This window comes from Phytophthora cinnamomi (assembly GCF_018691715.1).
Source record: "Phytophthora cinnamomi strain GKB4 chromosome Unknown Contig0, whole genome shotgun sequence".
Lineage (NCBI taxonomy): Eukaryota > Oomycota > Peronosporomycetes > Peronosporales > Peronosporaceae > Phytophthora > Phytophthora cinnamomi.
Genome location: NW_027150933.1, coordinates 3,700,491 through 3,722,458, shown reverse-complemented (window position 1 = coordinate 3,722,458; position 21,968 = coordinate 3,700,491). Strand labels below are relative to the sequence as shown.

At 57.4% G+C, this 21,968-nt stretch overlaps 7 protein-coding genes across 7 annotated transcripts; 2 read left to right on the top strand and 5 right to left on the bottom strand.

Moving 5' to 3' along the window:
• Nucleotides 1-454: 454 nt before the first annotated feature.
• IUM83_02208 (uncharacterized protein) lies at nt 455-1,549 on the top strand (the record flags this gene model as incomplete). Its single annotated transcript, XM_067926109.1, has 1 exon — nt 455-1,549. The coding sequence occupies one exon, from the start codon at nt 455-457 to the stop codon at nt 1,547-1,549; it is 1,095 nt and encodes a 364-aa protein (XP_067800820.1).
• Nucleotides 1,550-2,095: 546 nt separating this feature from the next.
• IUM83_02207 (reverse transcriptase) lies at nt 2,096-3,116 on the bottom strand (the record flags this gene model as incomplete). The annotated part of the gene is made up of 2 exons (XM_067926108.1): nt 2,096-2,123; nt 2,212-3,116. 2 exons carry the CDS (start codon nt 3,114-3,116, stop codon nt 2,096-2,098), a joined length of 933 nt encoding a protein of 310 aa, XP_067801019.1.
• A 1,675-nt stretch (nt 3,117-4,791) lies between these two features.
• On the bottom strand, nt 4,792-7,885 carry IUM83_02206 (reverse transcriptase; the record flags this gene model as incomplete). The annotated part of the gene is made up of 3 exons (XM_067926107.1): nt 4,792-5,114; nt 5,480-5,719; nt 7,570-7,885. The coding sequence occupies 3 exons, from the start codon at nt 7,883-7,885 to the stop codon at nt 4,792-4,794; spliced, it is 879 nt and encodes a 292-aa protein (XP_067801018.1).
• A 1,371-nt stretch (nt 7,886-9,256) lies between these two features.
• Nucleotides 9,257-12,932, bottom strand: IUM83_02205 (reverse transcriptase; the record flags this gene model as incomplete). The annotated part of the gene is made up of 3 exons (XM_067926106.1): nt 9,257-9,800; nt 9,869-12,307; nt 12,376-12,932. 3 exons carry the CDS (start codon nt 12,930-12,932, stop codon nt 9,257-9,259), a joined length of 3,540 nt encoding a protein of 1,179 aa, XP_067800969.1.
• A 54-nt stretch (nt 12,933-12,986) lies between these two features.
• On the bottom strand, nt 12,987-13,420 carry IUM83_02204 (polyprotein; the record flags this gene model as incomplete). The annotated part of the gene is made up of 2 exons (XM_067926105.1): nt 12,987-13,226; nt 13,298-13,420. The coding sequence occupies 2 exons, from the start codon at nt 13,418-13,420 to the stop codon at nt 12,987-12,989; spliced, it is 363 nt and encodes a 120-aa protein (XP_067800951.1).
• Nucleotides 13,421-14,036: 616 nt separating this feature from the next.
• Nucleotides 14,037-15,509, top strand: IUM83_02203 (uncharacterized protein; the record flags this gene model as incomplete). The annotated part of the gene is made up of 1 exon (XM_067926104.1): nt 14,037-15,509. One exon carries the CDS (start codon nt 14,037-14,039, stop codon nt 15,507-15,509), a length of 1,473 nt encoding a protein of 490 aa, XP_067800823.1.
• A 2,818-nt stretch (nt 15,510-18,327) lies between these two features.
• Nucleotides 18,328-21,860, bottom strand: IUM83_02202 (reverse transcriptase; the record flags this gene model as incomplete). Its single annotated transcript, XM_067926103.1, has 3 exons — nt 18,328-19,088; nt 19,455-19,694; nt 21,545-21,860. 3 exons carry the CDS (start codon nt 21,858-21,860, stop codon nt 18,328-18,330), a joined length of 1,317 nt encoding a protein of 438 aa, XP_067800822.1.
• Between the last annotated feature and the right edge of the window lie 108 nt (nt 21,861-21,968).

Sequence of the window (21,968 nt, the reverse complement as noted above, 5' to 3'; positions counted from 1 at the left end):
CCCGCACGTCAATCTTTTGGAATTGACCATTCGTCAATTCTCCGCGTTTGGAGAAGAAATCCGCGCTCATTCAACGATGAGCGCGCCTCAGAAGAAGTCCGCTAAGTCGATGGGGAGTCATCTCTCCATCGACGACTACTTCGAACGCCAGAAGGCGAAGTACGGTGACGTCGTCGACTTCGACGACGACGATGAAGACATGGAGGGCGAGGAGGACTCGCCCTCAAAGCGTAAAGACTCAGTGTCGAGCGAATCACTCGACCCTCACGCTAAGAACGTTCGTCCGCGTGAAGGGGACGAATCGGACGCTTCGAGTTCGAAGCGTTCGCGTACTGAGAGCGAGACCCCACTCGCTTCCGCTGGGGCTCTCAGTACTCCGCGCGCTGCTACTGCAGCGCGTGATGTCAAAGCTCAAGGCTCTCCGCGCGCTGCGCCTGCAGCGCGCGATCCGTGGATGCCGTCCGCATCCGAGATTGCGGACCGGTTTGGGAACTCGGTACCTCCGAATGAGGTACCGCTGTACGTATGCAGCGCCATCAAAGATGACGCTGTGGCTGCCGAGCTGCACTTTGATGCGGAAACGCATCAAAGGCGCGATTACTACATCGGACTCTTTCATGAGCTCCGATGGTTTCAAAGCAAGAAGACCTCTTCTCGCAGCAAAGTGCCCGAGTGGCAGGCACTTTGTCAAAGCTGGAACGCCTTTGTTGAGAACTTCAACAAGAGGCCGAGTGCTTACCGTGATCGGATTAAGCAAGCGCGTGATCGCTTCGAGACGTACTCGAAGCGTGGAAAGCTGGAGCAACTTCATGTTGCTGCTGAGGAGGCGAATGTGCCGTGGGCTGTGATCGAGGGCTTTCAGTGCACGAAGTGCTTTCCAGGCGCGGTCCGCTTGAGCGACCGCGACCTGAACGGGTACACGTCGTTCCGTGTGCCCGAGAGTCTCAAAGAGCTCCGTGCTAAGTTCTTAGCACGTGAGGGTTCGGGCGCTGGCGATGATCGCAGCGCTCGCTCTACTTCCGCTGTGCCAGTGCGTACTGCTCCTCGTACGCCCTCACCATTTCCGGAACGTCCTCCAGCAAGACGTTCCGCGGCTCCCATGTATCTCAATGGGGAGGAAATCCTCTCCAACGAATACGAAAACGAGCCCCTTGAGGGTTCGTTTTCGGGATATTATGGTCAACAATCCGCTCAACAATCCAGCGGGTTGAGCCGTGGGCGTCACGGATCGGCGGTGGCGGGGGTGGGAACACGCCCCGGGTATGATCAGCCCCGGGCTGATCAGTATGCGCCTCTCCACGACCGGGTGACCGTCGTGGAGCGTCTGCAGGGTGCTGAGTTCGCCGCCCTAAAACAGGAGCTGGCGAACCAGAAGGCCCAGGTCGCGGCGGTCTCGCAGACCGCCTCGAATATCCAGGTCGAACTGGGGACCCAGATGAAGGGGTTGCTCCAGCGAGTCCGCGCGCTGGAGGAGAGGTTGCTCGTCGCCGAGGCCAAGTCCTCCGCTTCTGCCTCGGCTCCTGCCGAGGCTTCGGGTCAGCCGAGCTAGATGGCTCGTGCTGCCGGTATGGCTTCAGCCGTCCGACGTAAAAGGTCGGATGGAGGCGCATGCTAGACGGTATGTCTAGCGTGTATGCGTTGCCGTGCCGTGCCAACACAGTGAACGGCCCGATGAAGCGCGGAGCAAGCTTGCTTGCTCCGAAATCCGAAACTGCATGTCTAGGCAGGTTTTGTGTAGCTAACAAAACTAATGAACCAACTTTAAATTCATTTGTGTTGCCTCTGCCCGCATTGTCTGCGTTCAGCTTCTGTTGATCAACAGAAGCTGCTATTGTGTCTTGGACAAACCGAATCACGGCTTGTCTTTTGGTGATGAAACTGATTGCATCCGAGCTGAAGTCATTCAGCTCGCTCTCCGCAAGAGGCCCGGCCTCTGCGTGGTTCTTTGCGGTGTCTGCGCCCTGCGCAGACCCGTGGTCGTTGGCCTTGTTGTTGGGGGAGTCTGCGCCCTGCGCAGACTCATGTGGTTTGTCCATTGTTGCAGCTGACACTGTGCAAGTGTCGTAGATCCTCCCCCCACTTAAAGTGGGAGCCATCACTCCGAGTAAACTCGGTAGACGTAGCTGACGCATGACATTCACGTAGAACGGTGTATGCCCGGTCGAGGCATGCACTGAGTTATTGATGGCAAACTCTGCCATCGATAAGCACTCGCTCCAGTAGTGGAACGAGTGAGCGTAGCTCTTCAACATATCGACGAGCACGCGATTCACGCGCTCGGTTTGACCGTCCGTCTGCGGATGATCCGCAGTCGACATGGAAAGCTGGCTCCCAAGAAGTGTAAACACTTCTTGCCACAGGTGCGCTGTGAAGCGCGGGTCTCTGTCCGACACGATGTCGGTCGGCATGCCATGGTGTTTGAACACCATGTCGACGAGCAGACGGGCCGTCTGCTTCGCGGTCACCTCTGCTGGCACCGCAGCAAGATGTACCATCTTGCTGAAACGGTCTACAAAGACCACAACACCGGTGTTCCCTCCGCTGTCCGGGGGAAGACCAAAGATGAAGTCCAAAGACATGGACTTCCAGCACTCCGACGGAGTCGGTAGTGATTGCAGTGGAGCCTGCGCGAATGGCGCAGGCTTTACGCGTTGGCATACCTCGCAAGCACGGATGTACTTGCGCACCCACTTATACTGGTGGTGCCAGTAGAAGTCGCGCGTGAGAAGGACGTAAGTCTTCTCACGTCCGAGATGTCCCGCAGTCGGGGCATCATGATACTCGTACATGATCCTGAGTCGCAGGTCATGGTCATTTGGCACGACAACGCGATCCGCGTTGTCGTCGACTGCGTTGTAGAGTAGCAGTCCTTCGTGCACACGAAAGCGGTGTGCACGCGCTCGAAGGTGCTTGGGCAGCTTCTGACGGGACTTGTCAGAAGGCGCTGTGCCATAGGCCAGCAAGAGCTTCGCGTCCGCGTCGTGCGCGTACGCGGCCTTCACATCATCCAACAGAGATGATGTGGGTTTGCTCGATCGTATAGCGTCAATTGCATTGACGTCAACAGCTTCTGCATAGTCCGGCCGACGTGATAACGCGTCGGCCACCACGTTCAATCTTCCGGGTTTGTATTCGACCCGGAAGTTATACTCCGCAAAGAATGAGAGCCATCTCGCCATTCTTTGTGAAATGTGTGGCGACTTCACTGCGGTGCGCAGTGAAGCATGGTCGGTGTAGACCACAAATGGTCTACTCCCAAGCAAGTACACTCGGAACTTTGCGAGTGCATACTTCATGGCAAGGAGTTCCTTGTCATGCACCGGATAGTTGCGCTCAGCTGGCTTCAGCTGACGCGATTGGTAGTAAACGACACGATCACGGCCCTCGTGATCGTGCTGCATTAACGCGCATCCGATCGCGAAATCGGATGCGTCACACACTACGTGAAATGGGCGATCTTGGTCAGCCACTGCCAAGATCGGCGCCTCAGTCAAGCCCCGCTTGACTGCATCGAATGCCTTTTGGCAATCGGGTGTCCAATTCCACACAGCTTCTTTCTTAAGAAGCTGTGACAGCGGGCGGATCTTGCCCGCATAGTCCTCCACGTACTTGCACAAGTACGTGGCCAAGCCAAGGAACTGCCTCAGTTCCTTGACACTTGAAGGCGTTGGCCATTCGTTGATCACTCTGACCTTTTCTGGGTCAGGGCGGACACCATTCTTCCCGACGAGACACCCGAGGACGGGTATCTCGCTCGCCCCGAAGATACACTTCTTCAGGTTCGCGTAGAGCTTATGTGTTCTCATAAGCTCAAGTAGTTTCCGGAGATGCACCCTGTGCATCTCTTCGTCGGTCTTTCCGTCCACAGCTTGGCTGTGGATGAATACATCATCGAAGTAGCTCGGTGCGAAGTCGCGCACCGAGCGCAACAAGTGCGTCACGCACCTGTTGAAAGTCGCAGGGGCGTTCTTAAGCCCCTGTGGCATTACTAGCCATTCCCAGAGCATGCCGCTTGGCGTGCTCACTGCCGTGAGAGGGATATCGCTCTCACGCATTAGGATTTGATAAAATCCATCTCGCAAGTCGAGAGCACTGTAAACGGTGCTCCCGGCCATCGAATCGATGATAACATCTTTTCGTGGTATCGGCGTCTGCGCCGGTACCGTCGCATCGTTCAGCTTGTTGTAGGCATGAACGATGCGCCATCCGCCCTGTGGCTTCTTGACACAGAACGTCGGAGCACTGTGCGGGGACTTTGATTCCCGCACTTGTCCTGTTTTACGACGACTTTCAAAGAAGTCGTCGATCGCTTTCACTTGCTCTCGCGGCAGTGGCCACTGCCGCGTGACACAGTACTTCGTGCCCGGCACGAGATCAATCTCGTGCTGAATGCCCTTATCCTGCGGAAGTTCCGCAGGAATGTCTTCCGGGAGTACGTCTTTGTACTCCCTCAACAATTCGTAATAGGGACTCGACTTCAGCGAGTCCCAACCTTATTTCTCGAAGCGCTCTCGCTTCGTCTTCGCACTGAGAGTGTCTTCACTCTCGGTGGTACTTCCATGAAGAGCTGCCTCAGCTCTTCGCTCTCGCCTCGCCGTTCTTTCGCTGTCCGAAGAACGCAGACTTGCTCGATGCGTCCATCGTGCAAGTCGCGCGTGAAGCGCTTCCAGCTCATGGCTGGAAGCGAAGTCAACTCCGACGCCGTCGTCGGAGGACTAGCGAGTTCCATGTCACGATACTGGAATCCAGTATCGGTGCGCGTCAAGACGCTTAGCGTCTTGACATTCGGCGTCACCGCCCCAGTCTGCCCAGCAGACTGCTCTTGTTGCGTCTCGGTCCCGGACCGAGACTTGCGCAGCGTTTTCCGCTTGCGCCGTCTTCTTGTTGTGCGGAGCCCGGCTCCGCACAGTTGTTCTTCTTGTCCAGGCCCGGCCGTGGACAGTCGTTCGCCGGCGGACCCTGTCCGCGGGCGCGCGGTATCAAGCCCGGCTTGACCGCATTTTCCTTCGTGCAGCCCGGCTGCACGGTAATGTGTCCTTCGCCGGCAGACCCTGTCTGCGGGCGCGCGATATCAAGCCCGGCTTGATCGCATGGCGCTTCGTCGTGCAGCCCGGCTGCACGACAGCATGCAAATTGCGTCAGTGCGGTACGTTTGCAACCGTCCGCACTGTTTGCAGCGTCAACTCCCGGAGTTGACACGCCTTCGTCACCTCGACGCCATTCATTGGCGGAGCCCCTCATGACCGAGGGTGCGTCGGCTCCCGGAGCCGACGCGTCGTTGTCGACCTGACCGCTTCGGGTCAGGGACTGTCCCTTACACGCTTGAACGTGGGTGTTGGTTCCCGGAACCAACACATCTTTTCTTCTGACGTCGGCAGTATTGCCGACGTGGGTCTCACTTGTGCGCGCCCTCGCGCACTTCCTGGGCACTCCGGGACAGCAGCATGAAGCGCTGTCTCGACTGGTGAGCCGCGCGCACCTGCTGGTGCGCGCGCTGCGGTAACAGGGCCATCGCTCTCTGTTCCGCTATCGCGTCCGAAGCGCACGAGCGTGCGCTTCTTCCAGTCTATCACCGGATCATGCCGTGCAAGCCACGGCATGCCCATTACCACGTCGAACTTATCGTCCAGGTCCAGGACGATAAAGTGTTCGACAAACACTCGTTGTTTGTACGAGAAGCGCACGTTCACGACGCGCTTCTCGGTCTTCACGATGGCACCTGTTGCCAGTCGTACCTCCAGAAGACTTCGAGGTGTATCTACCTCCTCGAAGTCAAGTCTTGACAGGCTTCGTAGTCGAACAAAGTTGTTCGACGCGCCTGAATCTACCAATGCTCGAAGAGAGTCACTCGCTCTCTTCGAGTAAACCTTCAAGATGACTAGGTTTGGCCTGTCATCTTGTTTCTTACAGTGAGAGCTGGTCTCACTGGGGCTGCAGTCCTCAGTGTCGCGTGCCCGATGTCGGCACGCGCGACTGCATTACCAGTAGGGCGCCCCGCGCCTACTGGATGTTCGCGTTTTTGTTGGTCCGCGGCGATGCCTAACATCGCCACGACGGCCACCTCCAGGGGGGCATGGGAGCTGTGCACTCCCGTGCAAAGTGACCGATCCTTCCGCAACGGAAGCATCGCACGTTACCTCCCTGCTGCTGGTAACCAGCAGTTGTTGCGCTCGAGAGGTCCATTGGTTCCGGACCTCCCGTGCTCACTACCGGGCGCGGTTGCGACCTCGGCACGCTCGCATGCAGTTTAGCCTGCCGCAGGCTAAACTCTTCTTGCATTGCGAGAGTAATCGCAGCTTCGAGAGTACTCGGGTACTCTCGGAAGAGATAGGTCTTCACAGGCCCATCTCTAAGCCCCTTCATGAACGTGACGACCTTGGTCGCCTCGTCAATCGGATTAGTCACGATATTTGATACCAAATATCGTGCACGCTGCGCGTAAGCATGGACGTCATGCTTACCCTGCTGAAGGTCGAGGAACTCCGCCCTCGACCGGAACTCGTTTTGCGGGGGCTCAAACGCTTGTTTGAGCTCCTCTTTGAACACTTCGTACGTGCTGAAGCACGTAGGATCGGAGAGTCGGCGTCCATACGCCCAACTCCTTGCGCGTCCGCCAAGGCAGGACATGGCGAACGCGACCTTCGACAGCGGGTCGACGATGCGTCGAGCCGCTATGGCTGTGTCGAGTTCGACAAGCCATCGGAGGAGAGGCTCGCCCTCTCTTCCCACGTAATTGCTTACGCTCAACTTTAATGGTTGAGCACGCGGTGTCGTCCCTGACGACGCCGTCACTGAGGAAGCAGCGTCACGCTGCTCCTTCATGATGAACCCCAGAGCAACACCATGTTGCTCCGTCGGCGATAGCGTACGCAGCATTGTAGCTATCGCCGCTTCTCCAATGACTGTTGACAGTCGTTGGAGGGCCTCCCACTCTGGGTCAGACAGGTGGGGGCAGTCAGCGCGTGCAACATGCGTTGCAGGCGTGTTGGAGCTCTCCATGGGCACCTCCGTGCTCATGTGGTTCTCGGCTCCGCGTTCGTACACCGCGTACGAACGTCAAGCAGTCGGTCGTTGGACGGACTACAAAGTGCTACCAGGTGTAGTGGGTCTAACTTGACTCACTACTTTAGCTTACACGTTGCGCAACGTGTATGAGGAAGCGTAAGTACTTAGTAATTACTTAGGTTAATTATATTTGAATACACAAATATAAGTTAAGTAACAAAAGGATTCCAAGTGACTTAGATTAGGTAAAATGAGAACTGTATTGTTTGTAAATTGATCTTCCTCTAAAATCTGCTAAAAACTGTTTATCATCTATGAAAGGGTTGGCAGCGGCTGGCTGTCAGAGCCCCGCTAATATGCATGTCTCTGATTGGTAGAAAGATGCTGCTTTCTACCAATAGGATCTTTTGGGTATGTGTGGACCACTCACTGTGGTGGTCCACTTCAATGTATCCATCGGTGTGTCTTACACCAATGTGAGGAAGTATCCAAAACGTTTAACAGATAACCTATCTGTTAAATTCACAAGTGGCTTGCAGCCACTTGTACGTGTAACCCCGTTACATCGGCCCCAGCCACCGCACAAGATACTGGCGATGCGCAGGAACTGCTCCGTCGCGGAGCCGCGCGCCGCGACCCCGATGATCAAGTTGAGGAGCAGCGCGGCTATCGTCGTGTCGGAGGATCGCCTCCACGATGTGACGAACATTGCCCGCACTATCCACAAGCGGGGCCGGACCATCACGTTCAAACGGAGCATAGTCGCTGGCAGGACGTTGCGACCGCGCAGCGTCTCGATCGTTTGGCGCGGCGACTGGACCAGCAGGAGCGCGAGAATCAGTAGCTGCGTCACCGGGTGCGCCAACAGGAGACGGCGCATTTCTGGGTGATCACCGCGGGAGCGCCAACAGGAGACGGCGCATTTCTGGGTGATCACCGCGGGAGCGCCGGTGATTATCAGCGTCGTTGGGGATAGTCGCTGGGTGGTAGCGCCGCAGCCGACCGACGTAAAAGGTAGGATGTAGCCGTAAAGCCGTAGGTAGTTGCAACGTATAGGCATCACCTAATACCTTCAACACCGTGAATGGTCCAATAAAGCGGGGCACGAGCTTGTTCGCGCCCAAGTTCGTCACTAAGTGGGTTGAACACCGGTCGTGGATAGTAACACGCGGTCGCCCACGGCAAATCTCTCCATGTTCTTGCGGCCGCGACGATCTGCATTCTCCTTTTGGCGATCGACCGCAGTCGCGATCGCATCGCGGACATAGCGAACCACTGAGTGGCGCCGCTGCAGGAACTCGTTGACGGCCGCTGCATCGCGTGGCTGCGTCTCCGGATTGGGGTCGAAGTTTGCGGGGGAAGGCGCGGCGACTTCCACCGCGCCCGGCGCGTCTTGATACCCGATTGCGCGACGACGCTGACTTGGATCGATCAACGTTCGACTCGTCCACGCTGCGATATCCGATGGTGTCGCCCTCGTGGCGGCACGCGTCCGCATCCCTCTTGCTGTAACCCGAGCTCCATGTCGTGTGGTGACTCCGTTCACTCGTGCGGAGTCAACGTCGTGAGTGTTCTCACGACCAGTGTTGTCGGAAACTGCTGTGCCTTCGTCAGCTGACCCATAGAGATCTATCGAGCGCTCCACACCGAGGAGCGCTGGAACACACGGATGTCGTCCGTAGTTGATGTAGAACGGGGTGAGCCCCGTTGATGCGTGTTCGGCATTGTTGATGGCGAATTCGACCATGGGCAAGAAGGAGCTCCATGACTTGAATGACGTGGCGAAGCTCCTCAGCACATCCTCGATGACCCGGTTCGCGCGTTCAGTCTGGCCGTCCGTCTCTGGATGCGACGCGGTGGACATCGCCAACCGCGTCCCCATCAACTTGAACAACTCAGTCCAGAAGGCGGCGGTGAAGCGGGGATCTCGATCTGACACAATCGAGACCGGAAGACCGTGATGTCGGTAAACGATGTCGAGGAAGATCGCCGCAGATTGTTGCGCGGTGACGGAGGCGGCGACCGGAGCAAGATGCACCATTTTGCTGAGTCGGTCAACAAAGACAAGAACACCAGTGCGGCCTTGCGGATCCCGAGGTAGCCCAAAGACGAAGTCCATACTCACCGAAGACCACGGTTCCGCTGCCACGGGCAAAGGTCGAAGCGGAGCCTGCTTTGACGGGGACGGCTTGACACGCTGGCACGCTTCGCAGGAGCGTACCCACGTCCGTACCCACTTGTACATATGCGGTCAGTAGAAGTCCCGGGACAGTGACGCGAATGTCTTCTCGCGTCCGAGGTGGCCGCCGCTGGGCGTGTCATGAAACTCGTGGATTAGCCGAGCTCGAAGATCGTCGTCCAGCGGGACGACGATGCGTGGCGGGTCCGAGCGATCGACGCAGTAGGTCAGAAGGGCTCCATCCAGTCCGTAGCGGTCGACGCGGGCGCGGCTGCGTGGGGATAAGCGGCGCCGCGCCACTGCTGATGGATCTCTAAGGTACTTGATCATCTCGGAGCACGCCGCGTCCGCCTCGTACGCGTCCGTTATCAGGTCACGAAGCGGGCTGGTCGCTGCAACCTCGACCGCAGCGATTTCTTCCGCGACGCACACAGCACACTCGTCGTCATCCTCGTCGCCAACAGCGTGGCGACTCGACTGCACGTAGTCTGGCCGACGTGAGAGCGCGTCGGCGAGGATGTTGGTCTTGCCCGGCTTGTAGTGTACGACGAAGTTGTATTCGGAGAACAACGAGAGCCAGCGCGCCATGCGCTGGGACAAGTGGGGCTCTTCGTCGCTGTCCGCAGCGACGCATGATCTGTGTAGATAGCGAAGGTCTGTTCGCCCAACAGATACACGCGGAACTTGATGAGTGCGTAGCGCATGGCTAGCAGCTCCTTGTCGTGTACAGGGTAGTTTCGCTCCACCGGCTTCAGCTGACGCGACTGGTAACTCACCACACGTTCGCGTCCCTCATCGTCAAACTGCATTAGGGCGCAACCTATTGCGAAGTCGCTTGCGTCGCATACCACGTGGAAAGGCTTCGAATGGTCGGGCAGCATCAGGTCAGGCGCGGTGGACAAGCCCGCCTTCACCGCGTCGAAGGCAGCTTGGTGATCGGGAGGCCACGACCACGTGGCGTCGGCCTTGAGCAGCTGGGACAGCGGACGGATGGTCAACGCAAAATTCTTCGAGTAGTGGTGGAGGTACGTCGCGAGACCCAGCCACTGTCGGAGCTGCTTCTGGTCCTGAGGTGTAGGCCACGCACAGATGGCCTCGATCTTCTCGGGGTCAGCACGGACACCATCCTTGCTGACGTAGCTCCCGAGCACAGGAATCTCGGGGGCGCAGAAGATACACTTCTTCAAGTTGGCGTACAGCTTGTTCTCCCGCATCACCTCGAACACCTTCGGCAGGTGTTGGAGATGTACCTCGACGTCCGTCATGCCGCCCTCGGCACGGCTGTGAATGAAGATGTCGTCGAAGTAACTAGGCGCGAAGTCTCGGTACGGCCGAAGCAAGTTGGACACCATGCGGTTGAAGGTGGCGGGTGCATTCTTGAGTCCCTGTGGCATCACAAGCCATTCCCACAACATCCCGCTAGGAGTGCTGACCGCTGTCAGCGGCACGTCAGCTTCGCGCATCAAGATCTGATAGAAATCATCCATAAGATGAATGGCACTGTACTTGGTGCTGCCAGACATGGTGTCCAGTACCATGTCCTTCCTCGGGATCGGCGTGTGCGCCGGAATAGTGGCGTCGTTGAGCTTGTTGAAGGCGTGGACGATCCGCCATCCGCCGGTTGCTTTCTTCACGCAAAACGTCGGGCTGGAGTGTGGGGACAGGCTCTCTCGAACGTGGCCAGCTTGCCGGCGACTCTCAAAGAAGGCGTCGATGGCCTCGACTTGGTCGCGGGGAAGCGGCCACTGTCGCGTCACACAGTATTTCGCACCAGGCACGAGGTCGATCTCGTGCCGAACTCCGCGGTCGGGTGGAAGAGTGGCTGGGACCTTGTCCGGGAAGATCTCCATGAACTCACGCACAAGCGGGGCGACTGGGTTGCCGGCTGCTTCAAGTGCCGGCAACGATTGAGCTGCGTAGCGTGCTTGGCGTGCACTCTTCGGCTCAGCCCCTTTCGGGCGCATCCTCGCGTCGGAAGCTGGGTCCGACGCGCTGGCGTCGACGACCGCGATGGACTCAGTGTCTTCGGCGACGACCATGCACACTTGCTCGATCTCGCCCTTCTTCAAGTCACGGAGGAAGTGTTTCCACGAGAGCCCAGGCAGCCGAGTGATCTCGGCGGCGTCGCACGGAGGACGTGCGGCCTCGACGTCACGTATTCGCAGAGGCGTCTCCTCGTCGTCCCCCACCAGGACTGAGATCACCTCAGACTCAGTCTCGATCGGGTCCGCCGATGGCGCACGAGGGCGGGGTGGTTTGCGACGGCGAACCGGACGCGGAGTGTCATCTGAGGCTACCGATGAGAGCCCACGCTCGATCATGGCCGCTGAACTGGGGCGCCGGGACACGACATCGCCGCCTGGACGTGCGTCGCCGTACACGACCGCGTCAACTTCATCAGGGAGCTCCCGCTCGACCACTCGCGGGAACTCATGCTCGACCGCGCGTGGGAGGCCACGCTCAACCACATCCTCTTGCTCTTCACCACTGGAGAGCCACTGCTCATCCGGACGTGGGGACCCATGCTCGACCACGCCAGATACGTCTTGAGACTCCTGCTCAAGACCAGCGCAAGTTGCGTGCTCGCACACAGCACACGAAGGGCCATCGCCCACTTCAGGTGCAGCATGGGCCATGGAGTCGGAGCCCATGACGGCAACGTGCGGCCACTGGTTAGGCGTTCCGCACAGGAACGCCAACACTGCATTCACATCGATGTCTCGGGGTCGGACTGTGCCAGTCAGCCAGTTAATCTCAGGCTGGTGGTGGGCAAGCCACGGGATGCCGAAGACGCAGTCGAACGAGCCGCTCAACTCGATCACCAAGAACTCATCGGAACCACGGAACCCATCGAACTCGTACGCGAAGGTCGCGGAGCGTCGGGGCGTCCGCCGCGGCTTCCCATCAGCGTACTTCACGATCATGTCTCCAGGTCCTTCACGAATGTTCATGTCTGCCGGTAACACCGACAGGCTCTCGGCGCGAACGAAGTTGTTCGTCGCGCCCGAGTCCAGCAGTGCGCGAAGCGGGCGCGAAGCGTTGTCAACGTGGATACTGAGCACGATCAGTCGTGAGTCACTTCCGGATGTGGTGGCAAATAGTCGTGCATAAAGCACGGGAGGGCTAGGAGGAGGTTCTGCCACCAGAGAACCATCTCTCCTTCCACGACCTGTAGGGCGCCCCGCACCTACTGGTTGTCGCCGTTTTTTGGAGCGGCGACGTCGTTCGCGATTGTGACGTTCGCCTGCATGGACGACGGCGCGCGGCACACGGCCGTGCGGTGTCCCGGTTTACCACAGCGGAAGCACAGCATCGGACGCGGACTGCGCGTCGATGGCGATGGTGTTGCTCGAGACGATGACGTCGGCCCCCGGCGTCCACCGTAATGCTGAATCGCATCCACCTCCATCGCCTGTGGCTCAGGCGCCGGGTCCCGAGATACGTCGAATGCCTGCGACGCCGTCACACTGTAGTCTTCGCGTAGCGCAACAGCGAAGGCCTCTTCCAGTGTCGATGGAGTCTTCCGAGTCAGGTAGAAACGCTGGTAGCCAGCGTTCATGCCGGATATGAAGACATGGACTTGTGTAGCCATGTCCACTGGATGCGATGTGATGCACGACACGAGGTGCCGCGCGCGCTGGATGTACTCGAGCATGGACATGCGTCCTTGCTTCAACGACAGGAAGGCTGATCGCTGGACGCTCTCATCTTGGGGCGGCTCGAAGGCGAGTCGCAGGTCTGCCTTCATGGATGCCATAATCGGGAAGCAGGAGGCGTCGGCGACGAGTTTGCCGAGCGCCCATTATTTTGCCTTTCCTGCCAGCTTGGACAGGAGAAAGCGAGTGCGCGCGAGCTCGGTAGACAGCTGCCGAGCTTCAATCGCGATGTCCACCTCGCAGAACCAGCGGTTCAGGTGAAGGCGGCCCTTGCCTTCACCGATGTACGTGGAGACATCGAGCTTGACGATGTCGGTCTTGTTCTTGGTCGACGTGGGAGTCGTCGCACGCTGACGGAGGTCAGCGAGCTCACGAGCCATGAACTCCTGGGCAGCCAGGCGTTGTTATTGTTCCGTGCCGGAGTCAGTAGTTTCTTGACGACACCGTCACCTGACACTGCAGCGAGTTTGTGCAGTGCCTCCCACTCGAACAGCGACAGATGAGGAAAGCTGGCGTGTTCAAGCGACATGCCGGTCGCCCCTCCGAGGGTGGACGCGTCGTTCATCGACGTGTCGTTCATCTTGGTCGTTGGACGGATCACGAAGTGCTACCAGGTGTAGTGGGTCTAACTTGACTCACTACTTTAGCTTACACGTTGCGCAACGTGTATGAGGAAGCGTAAGTACTTAGTAATTACTTAGGTTAATTATATTTGAATACACAAATATAAGTTAAGTAACAAAAGGATTCCAAGTGACTTAGATTAGGTAAAATGAGAACTGTATTGTTTGTAAATTGATCTTCCTCTAAAATCTGCTAAAAACTGTTTATCATCTATGAAAGGGTTGGCAGCGGCTGGCTGTCAGAGCCCCGCTAATATGCATGTCTCTGATTGGTAGAAAGACGCTGCTTTCTACCAATAGGATCTTTTGGGTATGTGTGGACCACTCACTGTGGTGGTCCACTTCAATGTATCCATCGGTGTGTCTTACACCAATGTGAGGAAGTATCCAAAAATGTTTAACAGATAACCTATCTGTTAAATTCACAAGTGGCTTGCAGCCACTTGTACGTGTAACCCCGTTACACCATCCCCCCCTTAAGGTTAGACGTGCGGGGTCCCCGCACGTCAATCTTTGGAATTGACCATTCGTCAATTCTCCGCGCTTGGAGAAGAAATCCGCGCTCATTCAACGATGAGCGCGCCTCAGAAGAAGTCCGCAAAGTCGATGGGGAGTCATCTCTCCATCGACGACTACTTCGAACGCCAGAAGGCGAAGTACGGTGACGTCGTCGACTTCGACGACGACGATGAAGACATGGAGGGCGAGGAGGACTCGCCCTCAAAGCGTAAAGACTCAGTGTCGAGCGAATCACTCGACCCTCACGCTAAGAACGTTCGTCCGCGTGAAGGGGACGAATCGGACGCTTCGAGTTCGAAGCGTTCGCGTACTGAGAGCGAGACCCCACTCGCTTCCGCTGGGGCTCTCAGTACTCCGCGCGCTGCTACTGCAGCGCGTGATGTCAAAGCTCAAGGCTCTCCGCGCGCTGCGCCTGCAGCGCGCGATCCGTGGATGCCGTCCGCATCCGAGATTGCGGACCGGTTTGGGAACTCGGTACCTCCGAATGAGGTACCGCTGTACGTATGCAGCGCCATCAAAGATGACGCTGTGGCTGCCGAGCTGCACTTTGATGCGGAAACGCATCAAAGGCGCGATTACTACATCGGACTCTTTCATGAGCTCCGATGGTTTCAAAGCAAGAAGACCTCTTCTCGCAGCAAAGTGCCCGAGTGGCAGGCACTTTGTCAAAGCTGGAACGCCTTTGTTGAGAACTTCAACAAGAGGCCGAGTGCTTACCGTGATCGGATTAAGCAAGCGCGTGATCGCTTCGAGACGTACTCGAAGCGTGGAAAGCTGGAGCAACTTCATGTTGCTGCTGAGGAGGCGAATGTGCCGTGCGCTGTGCCCGAGGGCTTTCAGTGCACGAAGTGCTTTCCAGGCGCGGTCCGCTTGAGCGACCGCGACCTGAACGGGTACACGTCGTTCCGTGTGCCCGAGAGTCTCAAAGAGCTCCGTGCTAAGTTCTTAGCACGTGAGGGTTCGGGCGCTGGCGATGATCGCAGCGCTCGCTCTACTTCCGCGGCACCAGCGCGTACTGCTCCTCGTACGCCCTCACCATTTCCGGAACGTCCTCCAGCAAGACGTTCCGCGGCTCCCATGTATCTCGATGGGGAGGAAATCCTCTCCAACGAATACGAAAACGAGCCCCTTGAGGGTTCGTTTTCGGGATACTATGGTCAACAATCCGCTCAACAATCCAGCGGGTTGAGCCGTGGGCGTCACGGATCGGCGGTGGCGGGGGTGGGAACACGCCCCGGGTATGATCAGCCCCGGGTTGATCAGTATGCGCCTCTCCACGACCGAGTGACCGTCGTGGAGCGTCTTCAGGGCGCTGAGTTCGCCGCCCTGAAGCAGGAGCTGGCGAACCAGAAGGCCCAAGTCGCGGCGGTCTCGCAGACCGCCTCGAATATCCAGGTCGAGCTGGGGACCCAGATGAAGGGGTTGCTCCAGCGCGTCCGCGCGCTGGAGGAGAGGTTGCTCGTCGCCGAGGCCAAGTCCTCCGCTTCTGCCTCGGCTCCTGCCGAGGCTTCGGGTCAGCCGAGCTAGATGGCTCGTGCTGCCGGTATGGCTTCAGCCGTCCGACGTAAAAGGTCGGATGGAGGCGCATGCTAGACGGTATGTCTAGCGTGTATGCGTTGCCGTGCCGTGCCAACACAGTGAACGGCCCGATGAAGCGCGGAGCAAGCTTGCTTGCTCCGAAATCCGAAACTGCATGTCTAGGCAGGTTTTGTGTAGCTAACAAAACTAATGAACCAACTTTAAATTCATTTGTGTTGCCTCTGCCCGCATTGTCTGCGTTCAGCTTCTGTTGATCAACAGAAGCTGCCATTGTGTCTTGGACAAACCGAATCACGGCTTGTCGTTTGGTGATGAAACTGATTGCATCCGAGCTGAAGTCATTCAGCTCGCTCTCCGCTAGAGGCCCGGCCTCTGCGTGGTTCTTTGCGGTGTCTGCGCCCTGCGCAGACCCGTGGTCGTTGGCCATGTTGTTGGGGGAGTCTGCGCCCTGCGCAGACTCATGTGGTTTGTCCATTGTTGCAGCTGACACTGTGCAAGTGTCAGCGGTTTTCTGCGGCTGCTGTATCGCAGTCGTAGATCCTCCCCCACTTAAAGTGGGAGCCATCACTCCGAGTAAGCTCGGGAGGCGTGGATGCCGCATGGCATTCACGTAGAACGGTGTATGCCCGGTCGAGGCATGCACTGAGTTATTGATGGCAAACTCTGCCATCGATAAACACTCGCTCCAGTATTGGAACGAGTGAGCGTAGCTCTTTAACATATCGACGAGCACGCGATTCACGCGCTCGGTTTGACCGTCCGTCTGCGGATGATCCGCAGTCGACATGGAAAGTTGGCTCCCAAGAAGTGTAAACACTTCTTGCCACAGATGCGCTGTGAAGCGCGGGTCTCTGTCCGACACGATGTCGGACGGCATGCCATGGTGTTTGAACACCATGTCGACGAGCAGACGGGCTGTCTGCTTCGCGGTCACCTCTGCTGGCACCGCAGCAAGATGTACCATCTTGCTGAAACGGTCTACAAAGACCACAACACCGGTGTTCCCTCCGCTGTCCGGGGGAAGACCAAAGATGAAGTCCAAAGACATGGACTTCCAACACTCCGACGGAGTCGGTAGTGATTGCAGTGGAGCCTGCGCGAATGGCGCAGGCTTTACGCGTTGGCACACCTCGCAAGCACGGACGTACTTGCGCACCCACTTGTACTGGTGATGCCAGTAGAAGTCGCGCGTGAGAAGGACGTAAGTCTTCTCACGTCCGAGATGTCCCGCAGTCGGGGCATCATGATACTCGTACATGATCCTGAGTCGCAGGTCATGGTCATTTGGCACGACAACGCGATCCGCGTTGTCGTCGACTGCGTTGTAGAGTAGCAGTCCTTCGTGCACACGAAAGCGGTGTGCACGCGCTCGAAGGTGCTTGGGCAGCTTCTGACGGGACTTGTCAGAAGGCGCTGTGCCATAGGCCAGCAAGAGCTTCGCGTCCGCGTCGTGCGCATACGCGGCCTTCACATCATCCAACAGAGATGATGTGGGTTTGCTCGTTCGCATGGCGTCAATGGCATTGACGTCAACAGCTTCTGCATAGTCCGGCCGACGTGATAACGCGTCGGCCACCACGTTCAATCTTCCGGGTTTGTATTCGACCCGGAAGTTATACTCCGCAAAGAATGAGAGCCATCTCGCCATTCTTTGTGAAATGTGTGGCGACTTCACTGCGGTGCGCAGTGAAGCATGGTCGGTGTAGACCACAAATGGTCTACTCCCAAGCAAGTACACTCGGAACTTTGCGAGTGCATACTTCATGGCAAGGAGTTCCTTGTCATGCACCGGATAGTTGCGCTCAGCTGGCTTCAGCTGACGCGATTGGTAGTAGACGACACGATCACGACCCTCGTGATCGTGCTGCATTAACGCGCATCCGATCGCGAAATCGGATGCGTCACACACTACGTGAAATGGGCGATCTTGGTCAGCCACTGCCAAGATCGGCGCCTCAGTCAAGCCCCGCTTGACTGCATCGAATGCCTTTTGGCAGTCGGGTGTCCAATTCCACACAGCTTCTTTCTTAAGAAGCTGTGACAGCGGGCGGATCTTGCCCGCATAATCCTCCACGTACTTGCACAAGTACGTGGCCAAGCCAAGGAACTGCCTCAGTTCCTTGACACTTGAAGGCGTTGGCCATTCATTTATCACTCTGACCTTTTCCGGGTCAGGGCGAACACCTTTCTTCCCTACGAGACACCCGAGGACGGGTATCTCGCTCTCCCCGAAGATACACTTCTTCAGGTTCGCGTAGAGCTTATGCTTTCGCATAAGCTCAAGTAGCTTCCGGAGATGCACCCTGTGCATCTCTACGTCGGTCTTCCCGTCCACAGCCCGGCTGTGGATGAATACATCATCGAAGTAGCTCGGTGCGAAGTCGCGCACCGAGCGTAACAAGTGCGTCACGCACCTGTTGAAAGTCGCAGGGGCATTCTTAAGCCCATGTGGCATTACTAGCCATTCCCAGAGCATGCCGCTTGGCGTGCTCACTGCCGTGAGAGAGATATCGCTCTCACGCATTAGGATTTGATAAAATCCATCTCGCAAGTCGAGAGCACTGTAAACGGTGCTCCCGGCCATCGAATCGATGATAACATCTTTTCGTGGTATCGGCGTCTGCGCCGGTACCGTCGCATCGTTCAGCTTGTTGTAGGCATGAACGATGCGCCATCCGCCCTGTGGCTTTTTGACACAGAACGTCGGAGCACTGTGCGGGGACTTTGATTCCCGCACTTGTCCTGCTTTGCGACCACTTTCAAAGAAGTCGTCGATTGCCTTCACTTGATCTCGCGGCAGTGGCTACTACCGCGTAACACAATACTTCGTGCCCGGCACGAGATCAATTTCGTGCTGAACGCCCTTATCCTGCGGAAGCTCCGCAGGAATGTCTTCCGGGAGTACGTCCTTGAACGCTCTCAACAATTCGTAATAGGGACTCGACTTCAGCGAGTCCCAGCCTTGTTCCTCGAAGCGCTCTCCCGTCTTCGCACTGAGAGTGTCTTCACTCTCAGTGGTACTTCCCATGAAAAGCTGTCCCAGCTCTTCGCTCTCGCTCTTCGTTCTTTCGCTGTTCGAAAGAACGCAGACTTGCTCGATGCGTCCATCGAGCAAGTCGCGCGTGATGCACTTCCAGCTCATGACTGGAAGCGTTGTCAACTCCGACGCCCTCGTCGGAGGACTAGCGAGTTCCATCTCACGATACTGGAATCCAGTATCGGTGCGCGTCAAGACGCTTAGCGTCTCGACATCTGGTGTCACCGCCTCAGTCTGCCCAACAGACTGCGCCTGTTGCGTCTCGATCCCGGACCGAGATTTGCGCAGCGTTCTTGTTGTTGCGCGGAGCCCGGCTCCACACAGGTGTTCTTCTGGTCCCGGCCCGGCCGTGGAGAGTTGTTCGCCGGCGGACCCTGTCCGCGGGCGCGCGGTATCAAGCCCGGCTTGACCGCATGCTCCTTCGTGCAGCCCGGCTGCACGGTAATGTGTCCCTTCGCCGGCAGACCCTGTCTGCGGGCGCGCGATATCAAGCCCGGCTTGATCGCATGGCGCTTCGTCGTGCAGCCCGGCTGCACGACAGCATGCAAATTGCGTCAGTGCGGTACGTTTGCAACCGTCCGCACTGTTTGCAGCGTCAACTCCCGGAGTTGACACGCCTTCGTCACCTCGACGCCATTCATTGGCGGAGCCCCTCATGACCGAGGGTGCGTCGGCTCCCGGAGCCGACGCGTCGTTGTCGACCTGACCGCTTCGGGTCAGGGACTGTCCCTTACACGCTTGAACGTGGGTGTTGGTTCCCGGAACCAACACATCTTTTTCTTCCGACGTCGGCAGTATTGCCGACGTGGGTCTCACTTGTGCGCGCCCTCGCGCACTTCCTGGCACTCCGGGACAGCAGCATGAAGCGCTGTCTCGACTGAGTGAGCCGCGCGCACCTGCTGGTGCGCGCGCTGCGGTAACAGGGCCATCGCTCTCTGTTCCGCTATCGCGTCCGAAGCGCACGAGCGTGCGCTTCTTCCAGTCTATCACCGGATCATGCCGTGCAAGCCACGGCATGCCCATTACCACGTCGAACTTATCGTCCAGGTCCAGGACGATAAAGTGTTCGACAAACACTCGTTGTTTGTACGAGAAGCGCACGTTCACGACGCGCTTCTCGGTCTTCACGATGGCACCTGTTGCCAGTCGTACCTCCAGAAGACTTCGAGGTGTATCTACCTCCTCGAAGTCAAGTCTTGACAGGCTTCGTAGTCGAACAAAGTTGTTCGACGCGCCTGAATCTACCAATGCTCGAAGAGAGTCACTCGCTCTCTTCGAGTAAACCTTCAAGATGACTAGGTTTGGCCTGTCATCTTGTTTCTTGCAGTGAGAGCTGGTCTCACTGGGGGCTGCAGTCCTCAGTGTCGCGTGCCCGATGTCGGCACGCGCGACTGCATTACCAGTAGGGCGCCCCGCGCCTACTGGATGTTCGCGTTTTTTGTTGGTCCGCGGCGATGCCTAACATCGCCACGACGGCCACCTCCAGGGGGCATGGGAGCTGTGCACTCCCGTGCAAAGTGACCGATCCTTCCGCAACGGAAGCATCGCACGTTACCTCCCTGCTGCTGGTAACCAGCAGTTGTTGCGCTCGAGAGGTCCATTGGTTCCGGACCTCCCGTGCTCACTACCGGGCGCGGTTGCGACCTCGGCACGCTCGCATGCAGTTTAGCCTGCCGCAGGCTAAACTCTTCTTGCATTGCGAGAGTAATCGCAGCTTCGAGAGTACTCGGGTACTCTCGGAAGAGATAGGTCTTCACAGGCCCATCTCTAAGCCCCTTCATGAACGTGACGACCTTGGTCGCCTCGTCAATCGGATTAGTCACGATATTTGATACCAAATATCGTGCACGCTGCGCGTAAGCATGGACGTCATGCTTACCCTGCTGAAGGTCGAGGAACTCCGCCCTCGACCGGAACTCGTTTTGCGGGGGCTCAAACGCTTGTTTGAGCTCCTCTTTGAACACTTCGTACGTGCTGAAGCACGTAGGATCGGAGAGTCGGCGTCCATACGCCCAACTCCTTGCGCGTCCGCCAAGGCAGGACATGGCGAACGCGACCTTCGACAGCGGGTCGACGATGCGTCGAGCCGCTATGGCTGTGTCGAGTTCGACAAGCCATCGGAGGAGAGGCTCGCCCTCTCTTCCCACGTAATTGCTTACGCTCAACTTTAATGGTTGAGCACGCGGTGTCGTCCCTGACGACGCCGTCACTGAGGAAGCAGCGTCACGCTGCTCCTTCATGATGAACCCCAGAGCAACACCATGTTGCTCCGTCGGCGATAGCGTACGCAGCATTGTAGCTATCGCCGCTTCTCCAATGACTGTTGACAGTCGTTGGAGGGCCTCCCACTCTGGGTCAGACAGGTGGGGGCAGTCAGCGCGTGCAACATGCGTTGCAGGCGTGTTGGAGCTCTCCATGGGCACCTCCGTGCTCATGTGGTTCTCGGCTCCGCGTTCGTACACCGCGTACGAACGTCAAGCAGTCGGTCGTTGGACGGACTACAAAGTGCTACCAGGTGTAGTGGGTCTAACTTGACTCACTACTTTAGCTTACACGTTGCGCAACGTGTATGAGGAAGCGTAAGTACTTAGTAATTACTTAGGTTAATTATATTTGAATACACAAATATAAGTTAAGTAACAAAAGGATTCCAAGTGACTTAGATTAGGTAAAATGAGAACTGTATTGTTTGTAAATTGATCTTCCTCTAAAATCTGCTAAAAACTGTTTATCATCTATGAAAGGGTTGGCAGCGGCTGGCTGTCAGAGCCCCGCTAATATGCATGTCTCTGATTGGTAGAAAGATGCTGCTTTCTACCAATAGGATCTTTGGGTATGTGTGGACCACTCACTGTGGTGGTCCACTTCAATGTATCCATCGGTGTGTCTTACACCAATGTGAGGAAGTATCCAAAACGTTTAACAGATAACCTATCTGTTAAATTCACAAGTGGCTTGCAGCCACTTGTACGTGTAACCCCGTTACATCGGCCCCAGCCACCGCACAAGATACTGGCGATGCGCAGGAACTGCTCCGTCGCGGAGCCGCGCGCCGCGACCCCGATGATCAAGTTGAGGAGCAGCACGGCTATCGTCGTGTCGGAGGATCGCCTCCACGATGTGACGAACATTGCCCGCACTATCCACAAGCGGGGCCGGACCATCACGTTCAAACGGAGCATAGTCGCTGGCAGGACGTTGCGACCGCGCAGCGTCTCGATCGTTTGGCGCGGCGACTGGACCAGCAGGAGCGCGAGAATCAGTAGCTGCGTCACCGGGTGCGCCAACAGGAGACGGCGCATTTCTGGGTGATCACCGCGGGAGCGCCAACAGGAGACGGCGCATTTCTGGGTGATCACCGCGGGAGCGCCGGTGATTATCAGCGTCGTTGGGGATAGTCGCTGGGTGGT